The sequence below is a fragment of the Phoenix dactylifera genome, chromosome 4 (genome assembly GCF_051530095.1).
Source record: "Phoenix dactylifera cultivar Ajwa chromosome 4, Ajwa_hap1_PhDact_Kaust_v1.1, whole genome shotgun sequence".
NCBI classification, from domain to species: domain Eukaryota; kingdom Viridiplantae; phylum Streptophyta; class Magnoliopsida; order Arecales; family Arecaceae; genus Phoenix; species Phoenix dactylifera.
Window position 1 is genome coordinate 44,925,407 of NC_143193.1, and position 15,506 is coordinate 44,940,912.

The window sequence follows — 15,506 nt, forward strand, 5'->3', positions numbered from 1 at the left end:
CAAATTACTAACATACAAATGTATAAAAATTCACAAGATCTTAACAAATAGGGAGCTAATGGAAAAAGAAGAACACATTGTTGAAAAAGTCCAAAAAAATCAGTCCATCAACCCAAACAATGCAAGTATAAAAGTGACACCCACAATTTTGCAACATAAGATCACAAATAATGCGTTAGTGAGCTACAAATAATGCCTACCACAAGGAAACTAAAAAAATAATAATGAAGGCAATCTTCCCGTAACATTCCTCCACTATGAAATCATTGCAACCTTATAACGGTGTTTTTTTTTTTTTCCGAGAGAGAGACTTAGTCACAGTGATAAGTTGGATCTAGGGGGTCGAGTAGTTTCGGCGGGGACCATTCCCTATTTTGGGATATTTGGTCGATGGGCGGAGATGAAGTGGCTTTTCAGGCCAAACACGTCTTTAGAGAGGCCCATGGTGCTGCAGACTCGGTGACCGCTTATGCGGCCAATCACTCCGATGGTACTGTGTGGACTTGGAAAGAAGAGTTGTCTATAACATTCTGTGATATTCTGTTTGCTGATTTTATTGGGTTTGTTCGTACTCATGTAGTTTGACTGACCTGCTTTAGCCAAAAAAGAAAGAAAAAAAAAGAAAAGAAGAGAGAGAGAGAGAGAGAGAGAGAGAGAGAGATAACGGCCGTTACTCTAGACCAGCTACATATCTGATCAAATTCGGATGCGGATCTTGATGTGATCCGAGTCCGACTTGTTTACCGCCCTAAAAAGAGGCGAGAAGTTCAAGTAGGTTTTAGAAGCCGCATGGCCCTGACAGACAAGTAACCGAGCGGCGAAGCGACGCCGCGAGAGAAGAGACAGAGAGAGATGGCGGCGGTGGGGGACGAGAAGAGGGGAGAGGAGGCGCTGGAGCGGCTGAGGGCGGCGGACCCGCCTCTATACCTCTCGCCATCGTCGGAGCTCTCCCAGGTCGCCCGCGCCGCTTCCCGCCACCTCTACTCCGCCCTCCTCCCCTTCTGCCCCAAAGCCCCCGTCGATCAGCTCCTCGCCGATGAGGGCTTTGACGCCGAACAGATCTGGTACCAGATCGACCTCCTCTCCCGCCCCCTCGTCTCCACTTTGCGACGCGAGGTCAGGAGGCTGGAGAGGGAACCCCCCGAAGTGTTTCTGCCCGCCGGAGGAAAGACGGCGGCGGAGGTGGTGAAGGGAGGAGACGGCGAGGAAGGTGAAGAGGAGGAGGAGGAGGATGACGATGGGGAGGAAGATGAGGAGGAAGAGGACGTGGCGGCGGGGGAGGAAGAGGAGGAAGACGGACGGGAAGAGGATGAGGATGAGGATGAGGAGGAGGAAGAGGGGGAAGAAGAAGAAAGAGGGGAAGGGAAGGGGCAGGGGGTGGCGGATCGTTTTCTTAAGATAAAGGAGTTGGAGGAATTTTTGGAGAAGAATGAGGAAGAGGAGTATGGGCAACCAGAAAGGAGAAAAAGAAAAGAAAAGAGGGATGAGGAAGACGAAGAGGAAGATGAGGAAGAAGAAGAGGAGGGGGATGAGGAGGATGCTGATGAGGCAGATTTGGAGGTCAGATTTTCTTTTTTCCAGGGCTCCAATTATTTATAGTTTTGTGCTTTGGTTATATTTATTCCGGTCTTTTGAAGAAAAGAGTGTTTTTTTTACAGAAATATGTAACTAGTTGCTTTGTACAGGAATATGTAGTTAATAGCTAGTATTTTGGTTAGGATAGTGTTCAGGGTGCCGAAAAAACAAAGCGTATAATCTATTTTTACTATTTTATGTGTTAATTAGTAGAAGATAGGTAATGCAGTGAAAAGTATGTCAGGGTTAATTCCTTGCTTCTTCTCTATGAAATGAAGCTGGCTGGGGCTTTCCTTATTCTTTTTGATACTAAGGCATGGGTGCAGCAATCAGGGGTATGATTATGCTTTATAAATTGCGCTAGATTTTTTTTTCTTTTTTTTTTTTGGGGTGGGGGGTGGGGTGGGAGAAACTTTAATTGGTTTTTGATAAACATGGAAAGACTTCTAGCTTGTCAATATGGTGGATTCATCTCATAAATTCTATGTGCTAATTAGGGTTTTTGATGGAGGTTTTAGTTACTAGAGAGTGTTAGTACGGGTACTTTGGTTATTTATTTTCCTTTTTGATATTTTTTTCATCTATGACACATTGGATATTATATCTGAGCTAATTTGTTTTGAAACAATACGTTGATTTCTCTGGGAACTCTTGTTCCTGTCTTCAAGAGACTGATTATTATGCCTTTAGCTATAGGTGTAATCTAAATAAATCAAACATGTACTGAGGGCAACACCAATTACATTATGGACCAGCCTTTATGTGTTCATATTTGAATTAGAGCTTTGACATTGGATGAAGTACATCTGCCTTTTAGGTGGAATGTTAAGTGATGCCTGATTTCTTTCATGAAGAAGGGGAGGAGAATCCCCATATGTTCTTCTTAGCCCTCATTCCTTGTCCGCTTATTTTGGAAGAATGTGATATGATTACATATGTACGTTTAGTCTCTTTCCCATTAGTATAGCACTTATCATATAAGCTGTCCCTCATGTATCAAAAATGCTCTGCTTAATTGGTGAAATGCCATGCTCATAAAATTTTATACAGTACATGTATTTATGTATATATGGTCTATTTTTTTTATCTATTTTCTTTTTTTAATATGATTCTCTTGTTTTTAGTTGGGAGATTTTGATGAAGATGGCGATGAAGAAACAGACTTATATGAAAATGCAAGGTGTGTCTTCCATCATGAATTCCATTTCATTGTATGTTATTCTTGAATACTTGTTTTCTTGCATTGGTTATGTCCCAGTCTATATTTGTAGCATGCATCTATTCTGAGAAATCCTCTGCTTAATATTTTGCCCATCATATATTTCAATAGTTCCGTTTTGGAACTTGTTGTTTCTCAATGCAAAATGATAGCATGCATCTATTATCATAAACCACAATTTAATCATATGTTTCAGTGCCATTTTGGGAATTATTTTCTAGAACTTGACTATATCTCAATCTACAGATATGTACCCATGAATGTCTCATTCCAATATTTATCTTAAGTTAATATTTCTATATAAAAAAATCATTGCTTAATGCAACAAAGTAGTCAAATATGCTGCGCGACCCATACTTGTGGACTTTGTCCTATTTCTCAAGTACCCAGATTTTTATACTTCCGAAGAACTCTGCTTTGTGAAACCACACCTAAGAGTTATACCAATTCTCATATTGCGTTATATTAACATAAGCACTTTGTCTGGCATGTAATGAAGGGTCTACTAACACAACCTTTTGGTATGGTCTATTGTACTAGTGCAGCATAATTTCAATGGCTAAATTCAACACTACTATCTAATCTTTTATTCATATTTTAAAAATGCTTTTGTCTACTTTTTTTAATATGAAAAATGATTTTTTTCTAGGTATGAAGATTTTTTTGGAGGTAAAAAGAAAAGAGGATTAAACAAGAAAGATGGTGGCAAAATGAGAGAAGATTCAGATAAGGATGAATTATTTGATGGGACAGAAGACCAGAAAATGGATGATGAGGATACTGACACTCAGGTATATTCTCTAATCTGGGTAATCCAAGAGACCAGTGATCTCAGAATTATTTTGGATTGACCTTGTCATAGCAACATATCTTACTCTTTTTTTCTTTCTACAGAATAAAAATAATCTTTCCACTCATGAGAAAGAGCTACAGCAGATTCGCTCTAAAATAGAGCAAATGGAGAAAGCAAATTTGGAACCCAAGTCATGGACAATGCAGGGAGAGGTACTTAATCAATTCAGGTTAATAATTTATGTAGCTTAATTCAGCAATCAGTAATCACTTGCTCTACCTCTGGGGACTCAAATGAATTGATAATTTTTAGTCATTTATAAAGTGCTGCTTTGGTTAAATTGTTATTGGTCCTGTGTTAGGTTACTGCTGCTAAAAGGCCTATGAACAGTGCGCTAGAGGTGGACCTAGATTTTGAGCATAACGTGAGACCTGCTCCAGTAATCACAGAAGAAGTCACAGCTTCCCTCGAAGATCTGATCAGAAAAAGGATTATGGAGGTAATCCTGCCAGCAGTTTCTACATGGCATTGCCTCAGCATACTTGCTTCTTCTTAACACTCTACCATAGCTTGCTTACATCTCATGGCAATAGAATTGAGAAAGATAAGCTTGCAACCAATCATGTATGCTTCCTGATTACCAGTTTTGGAAGATTTGCTTTAAACCACATGGATTTAGAAAATATGAACATGTTGTTAGAGAGGAGAAACTAACCTCATGTTGGAGTTGAGGGAATAAAATTTAATAGAAAACAAAGGCATTAAGAGTGATATTCATTTTTAAAGCTTTTCTCCTACTATATAATAGAACCAGAAAACATAATATCATTGTTTCTGGTAGTATTATAAAGCAGGGGGTTTGGGGGCTCCTTCTTCGGACTAATACACTACAGCCTTCTACTTTCTAATGCAACAAGAGACCATAACATAAATAATAACAAGGCCATCTGGTCTGACCTCAGGTTTACAAAATGCCTCAGACAGCATTAACAAGCATGAGCAATCCCAGGTTAGGTCACCTATGATACATTTGAATTGTAAATGACAGCTTTTCACGATCACTTGTATTGCTCTCTACAAAATATAATAAGATTGAAAAGAAGAGAAATACTAGATAGGAGGATGAGCAGAAGTATGTGAGAGAGGAAGAGGGGAGAGGAGAAGAAAAGAGAGGAGAAATGTGTGTGTGAGAGAGATGAAGGAATAATGCTGCACAGATTGATTCCTCATCTGTGTGGCAGCTGATTTATTAAAAGAAGAGGGGCTTGGCACAAGTTAGGGAAAGGACTAAAGCATCCATGACTGGTGGCAGTTTATGATTATTATAGGTGTGGGCCTAGAAAGCATAGATACATCAAATTGCATGCTATGCCCTTATCGAATATGTACCGGATATAAATATCATTTGATACTTTTTAGGATATACATCTGATATTCACATTTACTGCACAATTTTTTTCGAAAATAATGCACTAGATGCTTCTCTAGTACACTTGTGATGCTTCCCTAATACCTCTGGGAATGAAGGGAAGGTCTTTGTCATTCTTTCCCTTTTATAATGAATGTTAACTCGTTAACGGGAGATGGTTAATTTTGGAGTATGATGTTGATATTAAAGTATGGAGTATGTATTGGAGCAAGGGTCACAATCTCTATACCGGACCCTGTATCAATACCATGTTGGTCAAGTATCGGTATGCCCAGTATGGGGTCAGTTTGGCATACCGATACTCAGTACGCCCCCCAACTGAGAAACGGTTCTGTATCGATATGGTATAGTATTATGCCCGATACAGAGTGATACACATTAATACTGCAAACCTTGGATTAGAATTTATGAAATTAAGTAATAACTGAATAACGAGGTTGATGAAGCTCATGCTATCGTATTATGCGTGGACTATGATATGTTGATAGTCTACTATGCTTGGTTTTTCCCAACTATGTTGTATCCTACTTTACCAGGATTCACTGTATTAGCATTATTTGTATAATGCCGAATCCGTATCTCATATCTATGTCATGCTTCATAGATTTGGGCGTTTTTAGGCTCAAATAAAAGCCCAATGACATAAGACATATAAATATGGCTCATAAGCAAGAAATACAGCATTATTTGTTTAGAAAATGTTGTTTGAGGAACAATATATGGAGCAATCAATCATAAATTAATAGTGACTCCTCAAAATTTGGTAACTTTAACTTCAGGAACAACCACTTATGAATCACTTTTTTTTGGCTTGCACCCATTATATCAAGTTTTGGATTGAACTAATCCATTGACTCAAATCGTTCGTAGGCGAAAATTGAGTTATTTGGGCCCTGAAGGATTGACGCGGCAAACTGCTAGCTTTCGGATACGAGATATCCATCCTAGCTACTATGGATGTATTTGTCCAATTGACATGTCCAAAGGAATCAATGTTGGGCTTATTGGATCCTTATCTATTCATGTGAGTGTTGTGGTTATTAGGGATCTATAGAGAGTCCGTTTTATGAAATATCTCAGAGATCAAAAAAGGCACGTGTGGTTTACTTATCACTAATTAGAGATGAATATTATATGGTTGCGGCTGGATATTCTTTGGCCCCGAATACCCCTTCATCCATTGTAAGACAATATTATGTCCTCTAAACTCCAACAAGGGCATCTTGCTTTCTCTTGCAGTCCTCTCACCTTCCTAGTCAAAAATTTTCTCCAAACTGTTGCAAAGCCAATACTCATCAGCGATTGTTATTCAATCAACCGGTAACAAGCAAAGATGAATCACCAAATATAAAACAAGATTTGCTAGTTGCCGCTGCCCTCTTTTTTCAAATTTTTTTACAAAACCACGTCTTTTCCCTTCATTTTGAGAAAGGAGCACTTAAGGTGATGCATTACTTCTTTTCTTGAGCTCACCATCCTAATTACTTTTGCTAATTATCGCCCTTCATGTGAGCAAAAGGTGACACTTTTGAAACTAAGAAGAGCCAACAGAATAAGTAACTCCAATGGTTGGGTGGTTGCATCAACATTCTTTGCCATCAAATTAGTTTTCTTCTGTCTTCAGATGGAAGCTATTTTGGTAGAATAGTATTTGTCTTTTCTTCTTGTGTCTTTTCTAAGTTGTATTCTTCTACGGTTTTGCACAGGGACATTTTGATGATGTTCAAAGAGCTCCTGCTTTACCATCTAAAGCACCAAAAGAATACAAAGAACTGGTATGAAGTGATCTGATTGAAAGCACAGAGGAAAAGGATACCTTGTTTCTTATTTGCAAGTTTTTACTGAACATTGTATATGTATATGAACAGGATGAAAATAAGAGCAAGAAGGGCCTTGCTGAAATATACGAGGTTCGTAGCTTTTGATATATCACATTTTCTTTCACCGCATCAGAACTGAGAATGTGGATTGCAACATTTGACAAAACAAAAATGATTAGAATATGCATGATATTTATTGGTATTTTCGTGACTGTATACAGGAAGAGTATGCACAGAAGACAGGTCTAGATTCTGCACCTCTTTCCGTTTCAGATGAACAAAAGAAGGAGGTACGATTTTAATTGATCATTTATCTATATTTTCTATTTCAAAATGTGCTGGTGACTTTTTTTTGTGTGAATCTCTCAAGGACTGCAATAAAGCTTCAATTAAACTGGTCCTACGATCCAAGGCTTTTTATAGATTGCACCAGTATGTAACATAATGACAACTGTCAAATTTTGGTGTACAAGTCCCACAATGGCAAGAATTTTATTTGAATTATGGATTCAGATATGGGGTTATTCATTAACTAAATAATATTCTCTTATTTTAAAGTACTTGACCTGGTACTATTTCCTGCTTATGCTAATTGCTTCAAGCCCACATTGATTTGGAAGTAATGCATGTACCAATTTCCACAAAAGCTAAGTTAAATTAAATTCTGTATCTTTGAATTTATTCAATGTTTATGGAATACTTTTATGTACTTATTTTTGTTTTCAAGCACTGTATGGCAGCCTTGCAAGTTTCTTACAACAGTTTGCATCTGTAATTCTGTATACATAAGTTGTTGTAACTGGATAAATTTACATCCCTCATATATATAAATGTAAGTTGTTGATTGATGTGTAAGGGAAAAAAATGAATGCGATACAGATTATTCTTTTTAACTCTGATCGAGTAAAAGTTGCCTCACATTATTTATCTTTTTCTTTCTTAGGCAAGTATTCTATTTAAGAAGCTTTGTTTGAAGTTGGATGCACTGACACATTTTAACTTTGCCCCAAAACCGGTGAGCAAATTATCAAGTTTGTTCTGATATAGTTTGTAGAATTTCAAAGTTTATTCTTAATAGATATGATGCATTGCCTTTATAGGTTATTGAGGACATGTCTGTACAAGCGAATGTACCTGCTCTAGCAATGGAAGAGGTATTTAAACTTCTGGAATTTATAAAAATCAATAAAACTTGAAACCGAATGGAATGAAAAGAAAATGAATGCCTGTTGCAGATTGCACCTTTGGCTGTCTCAGATGCAGCCATGCTTGCTCCTGAAGAAATATTTGAAGGGAAAGGTGACATCAAGGAAGAGGCAGAGCTAACACAAGCAGAGCGCAAGAGGAGGAGAGCTAACAAGAAAAGAAAATTTAAAGGTAATTTGTTTCCACTTCTAATCCTTCCCTTTCTACATGTTCCTTTACATGTATGACGAACTTTGATATACTAACCACCGCATCAATCTTCATATAGCTGCATTGCATACTAGGTCTATATTATTTCAGAAAACTAGCTATATTGTGTGCTCTGTAAGTCAAGTTTATATTACAGCTTTGGCGATCGACATATAATCTTTCAAGGATCAGAATTGGTTATTCTAGTTCAAAACAATTACCGCATGGGGAAATTCCTTTACATTCAATTCATTCATTTGTAACCTAAGATTTAGCGAGGGTGATTTTTTAATTTGTTTTCACCTATATTTTTGTCTATTTGTTTTCACCTGTATGCTCATTTATTTCTTGTGCTAAACTAAACTTTCATGTGCATGCATGCACATGCTATAACTGGTTATTTCATAGTTAAACTAAATATATTATGAGGTAGAATAGGGATCAATGATATCATACTCACATAGATACATATGTACATATTCTATTCGGTTGGCTTTTAATATAATCATATTGTATGTGGTATTCTGAACCATTTGTGCTGGACCAAACACTGTTGGGTAGGTCATGGGTTCCCAGTTCAACCATGGCTCAACTGTAGATCGATCAGCCAACACACCACTAAACTTATATCAGTACTGTTCCCACTCTTCACCAACCATGAACCATTTTTTTTGCGCTCCCTCCCCCCTCTTTCAATCCCTCCCTTCTGAAGTCCATTGTAATTTTGTCTCTCCCCTTCTCTCTCTCACCCCTCTTATTTTCCTCCCTCTCGATATTACTTCAGATCCGGTTGCAGCACGTAGTAAAAGAAGAGGAAAAGGTCTTTATCTATCTGAACCTCCTTGCTTCTGTCCCCAGAAGATCTGATTGCTGACACTTTTGTCCCCACAAGATCCAGCCACCTTACCATTGAGCCCATGGGATTTGGTTGATCTGCCGGATCCAATCACCGCTCGTTCCATCCATGCAAGATCCAGCCATCCTTCTTCTCTTTCAAGATCCAGCTGTCCCGACTACACGATATCTAGTTGCCTCTACCTATGTCTCCAAAGTTCTCTCTCCTTACATGAGAGGAAAGAAAACTTTTCCCCTTTATTGACCTAAACAAGTCAAACCTAATCCAACAGGCACTTTAGATGGTCGAACTGTCTGGGATTTCAGGTTGTATGGTTTTTATGTTCAGCTTTTGACTTGCAATGACTGGCAGCTGGTGGGTCAAACTAGTCAACCCGGGCTAGCCTACTAGTTTCTAAACACAGGTCATAAAGCTTCTGAAGGACCATATTAGGGTCTGTAGAGTTAATTTTGCTAATTTAAAAATTAGCAAAAGCTATTTTATGCAATGTGTTAACCACTTTCTTAGCATGTTAGATTTGATAATGTTAATTTTACTAATATAAAAATGATGAAAAGTTGGCAATTAGTCAAGCTAGCTTAATACCATCGATCCTCCACTGTTAGTTTAAAATTTGATAAGTCGTGCTCATATGCACAAATTGGGGAGTTTTTTTTCTTATTTTCAATTAATAGATGATTTTTTATTTCTCTCTTGGTCTTTCCCCCAAAAAATGGTGTAACCTTGGTCAAGATTACTTCTTCAGGGAATATATATATATATAGAGAGAGAGAGGGGGGGGGGGAGAGAGAGCCATCTGCATTTTAATTACCTAGGCCTACAGACTTGAGGATGCATCACCTACGATTTTAACTCGGTACTTTTGGTTCCTAAGCAGAGGGGTATGACCATTGGGACAAGCCCTACTTTACGTACAAATATGAATGTTATGCACTTTTGCTGTACAATTATGCAAATGGATGGCATAGACTCCATTTGTGTAGTTGGTCATGAGCATAACCCAGAGACAAGCTAGATAGAACCCTTTGCTGGAAGATTTGCAGCGGCTTTTAAACTTTTAGACAAAGGTCACTTGGACAAATGTTTCTTGATTTTCTGTTGTTTTTAGTGCCATAGCAGTGCAAACTGTGCTACAATATTAGTGCTTGATTATGTTATGCTGTGCTTGAGTGAGACCAATTTTGCGCTTTCACTACAAATCAGTTTGAATTCCTTTTTAATATTTTTCTGATGTTTTCACCTAATGAATCAAGCCAAAGCTACTGCAAAAGATATATTAATATAGGCAGAATATGAATGATACTATGCACATATTAACGAGTTATATTTGATATACATACAAGTCTGGTCATACTACCACTTTGTTTATGTGCATAAAGGCAACAGATTGACTCAATGATCAAAATTAACATTGTGGAATACAAAATAAAGGGTGTTGCAAATGCCTGGTTTTTCATCTCGTTTTTAAGTCTGATTTTGTGGAGCAGCTTAATATCATATAATTTGCACTGAGTTAGCTCCATTTAGGAATCATTTATGATAGAGCAGTCAAAGAATAAGTGCAAACATTGGCCTCAGAAGTTGCTTCCTTCACTGTCTAATTGGATTTAACCAAATCCTGCTAGATCTGAAGGCTGGCTCGATTGATTTGCATCATATGTCTCTTGCAGAGCTGCCTGGACAACTATACTTGATTAATTTTCCCCCCATATTGTATCATATATGCCTTCACTGACGAATTGACTAATGTTGTCTAAATGAATGAGAGAAAAGTGGTTCATCTAGAACTGATTGTGAAGGTGTGCTTTTGAGTGCACATTTTCTTAGGCAGAGAGGGGTGTGACTGCTGGGGCATCACCAAATTCACAGACAACTGGCCCTTTGTAACCAGTGGGGCTATTCTTATTCTATTGAAACAAAATATCATTTGAGGTCCTCATTTGTAGCAGTAACGTGGGCTGGTGACGACTATTTAGACATCCATATGTGTGCATCTTGGTTGTACTGGAAAAAAAAGGGGTTATGTGCAGCCCTTTTTATAGGGGCACTTTTGTAGCTACGATTCTTTGGAGCCAGAATGGATCGGTGGTATTTCCATTAAATTTGCTTCTTTATATGGAGTTAGGGTAATAGGTAATCTTCCTTGACATTATATCTTATCATTATAATGTTTCCATCTTTTACATAATTGCAGCTGCTATCCATTGTTTTATCACGCTAACATTCTGCATTTTGGCAGCTGAGACGGCTAAAAGAGCAGCTAAAAAAGCACGTCAAAGTGTAGACCCCAGTCATCCCAGCGGTAAGCTGTCCATACTGCCACCAGCAATCTCTTTTATACATTTCACCTGAGATATCTTTTAAAACAAAATGCAGGCAAGCAAGATTCATGAGCCGCGACACCTCTGGGAAACAAACCTCGTAGAAACATAGCATTGATTGATGACTGCAGTATGCTGCATTATTCTGGTTTAGGCCTTCCAGACCTTCTAGCAAGTTTGCAATCAGGACACCTTCAGAGCCTCTTAACTCGTAAACTCAGGAAAAGCAATGCCTTTTGGCCTCAAGAGTCGAAGCATGAGTTTGTATTGTCAAATGTGCCTGGAGGTTTGACTAAACCGTGTTGTGGGAAGAACCTTGGTAAATATATCATCAAATTGATCAACTGTACCAACAAAATGAATTTGAATATCACCATGTATAACTCATCAGCAAAATGATAGTCTAGTTTGACATGCTTGGTACAAGCATAATAAACTAGATCGGAAGCACTAATGTAGTTGGTTGTGAAGAAAATGTGATAAAACTATATGGTATATCAATAAGAAACTAAAAACCTTATGATATATCAGATGAATTAAACACAGCGGAAATAGAATTATCTCCAGCCATGTGATCAGATTTGATGATGTTTGTCTGAAGGTTTTTGTTGAAACAAATTACATAATATTTACAATCTGACAACAGAAGGCCTGGCATAGTCACAGCTAAGATCCTCTCTTGGGTAGGGCTCCTGGGTTTTCTTATCTAGGCTGCTCCAACTCTTTCCCATAGAACGTGTAGGAAGATGAAGACTTTGAGAATGGAGATTGTAGGGAACAAGGAGTTCTTCTGGTCTATGCCTTCTTCCTTTTAGTGTCTATCGATGGGAATGGCAGGCACTGTTTTTTTAAACATGGCTAGACCAGGGACCTCTTGTATGCACGTTGTACAAGTAGTTTCATCCCATCAAGGAAACTAACTTCTATATGTATGCTGATAACTATCCCACAACCTTTAGTTTGAACAAGTAAAATTGCTACCCTTATCTTCCAATATGTGGGCCACTATGGAACAAATAAATAGATATATCATTTTATTTAAAATATCTAACATTCACTCACTTAGCCCACATAACCTTATAGAAGCATTGGGCACTTATAGTTGGCCAATTTTACTTTGTTCATTTGGCTGTGGAATGCTCCCACTCGATTAAGTAACCAAACACATGGATCATAGCGGTTATACTCTAGTCAAGTGAGTACTCCCTTCCATGTATCACTATGCATCAAGTTCCTTAATTAAGCACTTTAAGAGCAATTTCTTTATGAACAACTACTAAGGTTATTCGGGTCCTCTTTATGAATTCAATACTTTATGCGCAAATAAAAATGAATTCATTGAATATCATAATAAAGTTATGTTCATGAACAAATAGAGAGAAAAACATAAACCCAGTTAACAAGTCCCATATTTTCCACATGATCTTTAAACTGCTTTACGGGTAACCCTTTAGTCATGGGATCTGCAATCATTAATTGAGTGCTAATGTGCTTAATGGATACCTTTTGTCTCTTTATATTTTCTCTTACACTGAGGTACTTGATGTCGATATATTTGCTTCTACTTCCACTCTTATTATTTTTAGAGAAGAAAACAATAGCTATATTATCACAATGGATTCGCAATGGTCTCTCTATACTACCGACAATCTTGAGACCACCAATAAAGTTTTTCAACCATAATGCCTGCGTAGTACTCTCATAGCATGCAATGAACTCTACCTCCATAGTAGACGTAGCAACAATGGTTTGCTTACTACTTTTCCAGGACACAACCCCTCCAGCAAGAAGAAAAATATATCCTGAAGTAGATTTTCTGGTGTCCACACAACCGGCAAAATCCGAGTATAAATACCCAACCACCTCCAAATGGTCAGTGTGTCTATAAGTCAATCTATAGTCTTTGGTTCTTTGTAGGTACTGTATCACTTTCTTTGTAGCCTTCCAATGTTCCATTCCTGGATTGCTTTGATAGCGACCCAATAATCCTACTGCAAAGTCAATGTCTTGTCTCATGCAAACTTGAGCATACATTAAGCTGTCCACTGCAGATGTATAAGGGATCTTTTTCATCTCTTCCTTTTCCAATTTAGTTTGAGTAGATTGGCCTTTATTGAATTTGTCTCCCTTAATAACGGGTGCTACTGAGAATGCACATTCTTTCATCCCGAATCTCTCCAAAATCTTTTTAATATAGGCTCTCTGAGACAGACCTAAGGTCCTTAGAGTTTTGTTTATGTGAATCTCTTTGCCAATGACATAAGAAGCTTCACCCATATCCTTCATTTCAAAGTTTTGAGAGAGGAACTGTTTAGTCTTATGTAGCAAACCTAAATCACTGCTTGCAAGTAAAATATCCTCTACATATAGGACCAAGAAAATAAACTTACTCCCACTGACCTTAAGGTATATGCATTGATCCACAACGTTTTCAATGAATCCAAATGAAATTATAATGTTGTGAAACTTGATATACCATTGGCGGGAGGTCTGCTTTAGTCCATATATAGACTTCTTAAGCTTGCAAACCATTTGATTATCTGTATTGAAACTTCAGGTTGTACTATGTAAACCTCCTCTTTAAGATCCCCATTAAGAAAGGCCGTTTTCACATCCATTTGATGTAGCTCTAAATCAAAATGAGCCACTAACGCCATGATAATTCTGAATGAATCCTTCTTAGAAACTGGAGAGAAGGTTTCATGATAGTCAATGCTATCCCTTTGGGTGAAGCCTTTGGCAACAAGTCTGGCCTTATATCGTTCAATATTACCTGAGGTATCTTTTTTGGTTTTATAAACCCATTTGCAGCCTATGGCCGCAATTTCTTTAGGTAGTATAACGAGTTCCCAAACCTGATTTTTCGCCATTGATTCCATTTCCTCTTTCATGGCATCATACCAAAGTGTGGAATTTTCTCCACTCGTGGCTTGTGAAAATGAGGTTGGATCATCCTTAGGTCCGACATCAAAACCAGACTCTTGAAGGTATACAACATAGTCATTAGAAATTGCTGGTCTTCTAGTTCTTGAAGATCTCCTTAACCCTAACTCTTCAACATTATCCGTAGGTTGAAAAAGTTCGGGTTGAACCTATTCTTGATGAGTATGTTGTTGCTCAGATGATTGTGTTCGGAACACAATCACACACATTTCACTCTAAGGTAAAACAACCGACTCTTGTACCTCCTCAAGTTGTACTTTACGAGGATGGTCACTCCCACTAGGTTCATGATCTTCTAAGAACTTTGCATTTCTAGACTCAATAATTTTAGTACTATTTAAGGGGGTATAGAATCTGAAACCTTTGGAGTTCAAGGAATACCCAATGAAATAACCGCTAAGTGTCCTTGGGTCAAGTTTCTTTATGTGAGGATTGTAAACCCTCACCTCAACTGGACAACCCCATACGTGTAAGTAGTTCAAACTGGGTTTCCATCCATTCCACAATTCAAAAGGTGTCTTAGGGACAGCCTTAGATGGAACCCTGTTTAAAATATGCACAGCGGTCTTCAAGGCTTCACTCCATAAGGTAGGTGGCAAATTCGAGTTGCTAATCATGCTTCTCACCATATCCATAAGCATACGATTCCTTCTCTCAGTTACACCATTTTGATCTGGTGTACCAGGCATAGTGTACTGAGCAACTATACCTTCACTTTCAAGGAACTGTGCAAATGGACTTTTCATTTGTCCCTTATCTGTAAACCTACCATAGTACTCTCCACCTCTATCAGATCTTACGATCTTGATTTTCTTTTCTCTTTGTTTCTCTACCTCAACTTTATAAGTCTTAAAGGCATCAAGTATCTTAGACTTTTCATTTAAAAGGTAGAGATACATAAATCTTGAATAATCATCAATAAATGAGATAAAGTATCTCTGACCATTCAAGCTAGGAGAATATGGTCCACAGATATCCGTGTGTATGATCTCCAGAACTTCTGAACTTCTTTTGGCACCCTTAGAGGACTTGTTGGTCTGCTTGCCCTTAATGCAGTCCACGCAAGTCCCGAAGTCAGTGAAGTTAAGAATTTGTTTAAGGACTCCCTCATTCATTAACCTCTTAATTCTCTCTATGGAGATGTGTCCCAATCTC

General features: G+C 38.0%; 1 protein-coding gene across 1 annotated transcript; it reads left to right on the forward strand.

Moving 5' to 3' along the window:
* Positions 1-774: 774 nt before the first annotated feature.
* LOC103708850 (U3 small nucleolar ribonucleoprotein) lies at positions 775-11,986 on the forward strand. The gene is made up of 13 exons (XM_039118247.3): positions 775-1,560; positions 2,700-2,755; positions 3,444-3,585; positions 3,689-3,799; positions 3,949-4,086; positions 6,723-6,791; positions 6,885-6,926; positions 7,058-7,126; positions 7,780-7,851; positions 7,937-7,990; positions 8,072-8,213; positions 11,327-11,389; positions 11,464-11,986. The coding sequence occupies exons 1-13, from the start codon at positions 853-855 to the stop codon at positions 11,478-11,480; spliced, it is 1,683 nt and encodes a 560-aa protein (XP_038974175.2). The 5' UTR covers positions 775-852; the 3' UTR covers positions 11,481-11,986.
* The last annotated feature ends 3,520 nt before the right edge of the window (positions 11,987-15,506 follow it).

What these genes read in the sequence shown, in the direction of transcription:
- LOC103708850 (XM_039118247.3), top strand. Translation starts at nt 853, where the DNA reads ATGGCGGCGGTGGGGGACGAGAAGAGGGGAGAGGAGGCGCTGGAGCGG. An exon ending in CTGATGAGGCAGATTTGGAG is followed by an intron (nt 1,561 to 2,699) that starts GTCAGATTTTCT and finishes TCTTGTTTTTAG; the next exon opens with TTGGGAGATTTTGATGAAGA. An exon ending in TTAACTTTGCCCCAAAACCG is followed by an intron (nt 7,852 to 7,936) that starts GTGAGCAAATTA and finishes TTGCCTTTATAG; the next exon opens with GTTATTGAGGACATGTCTGT.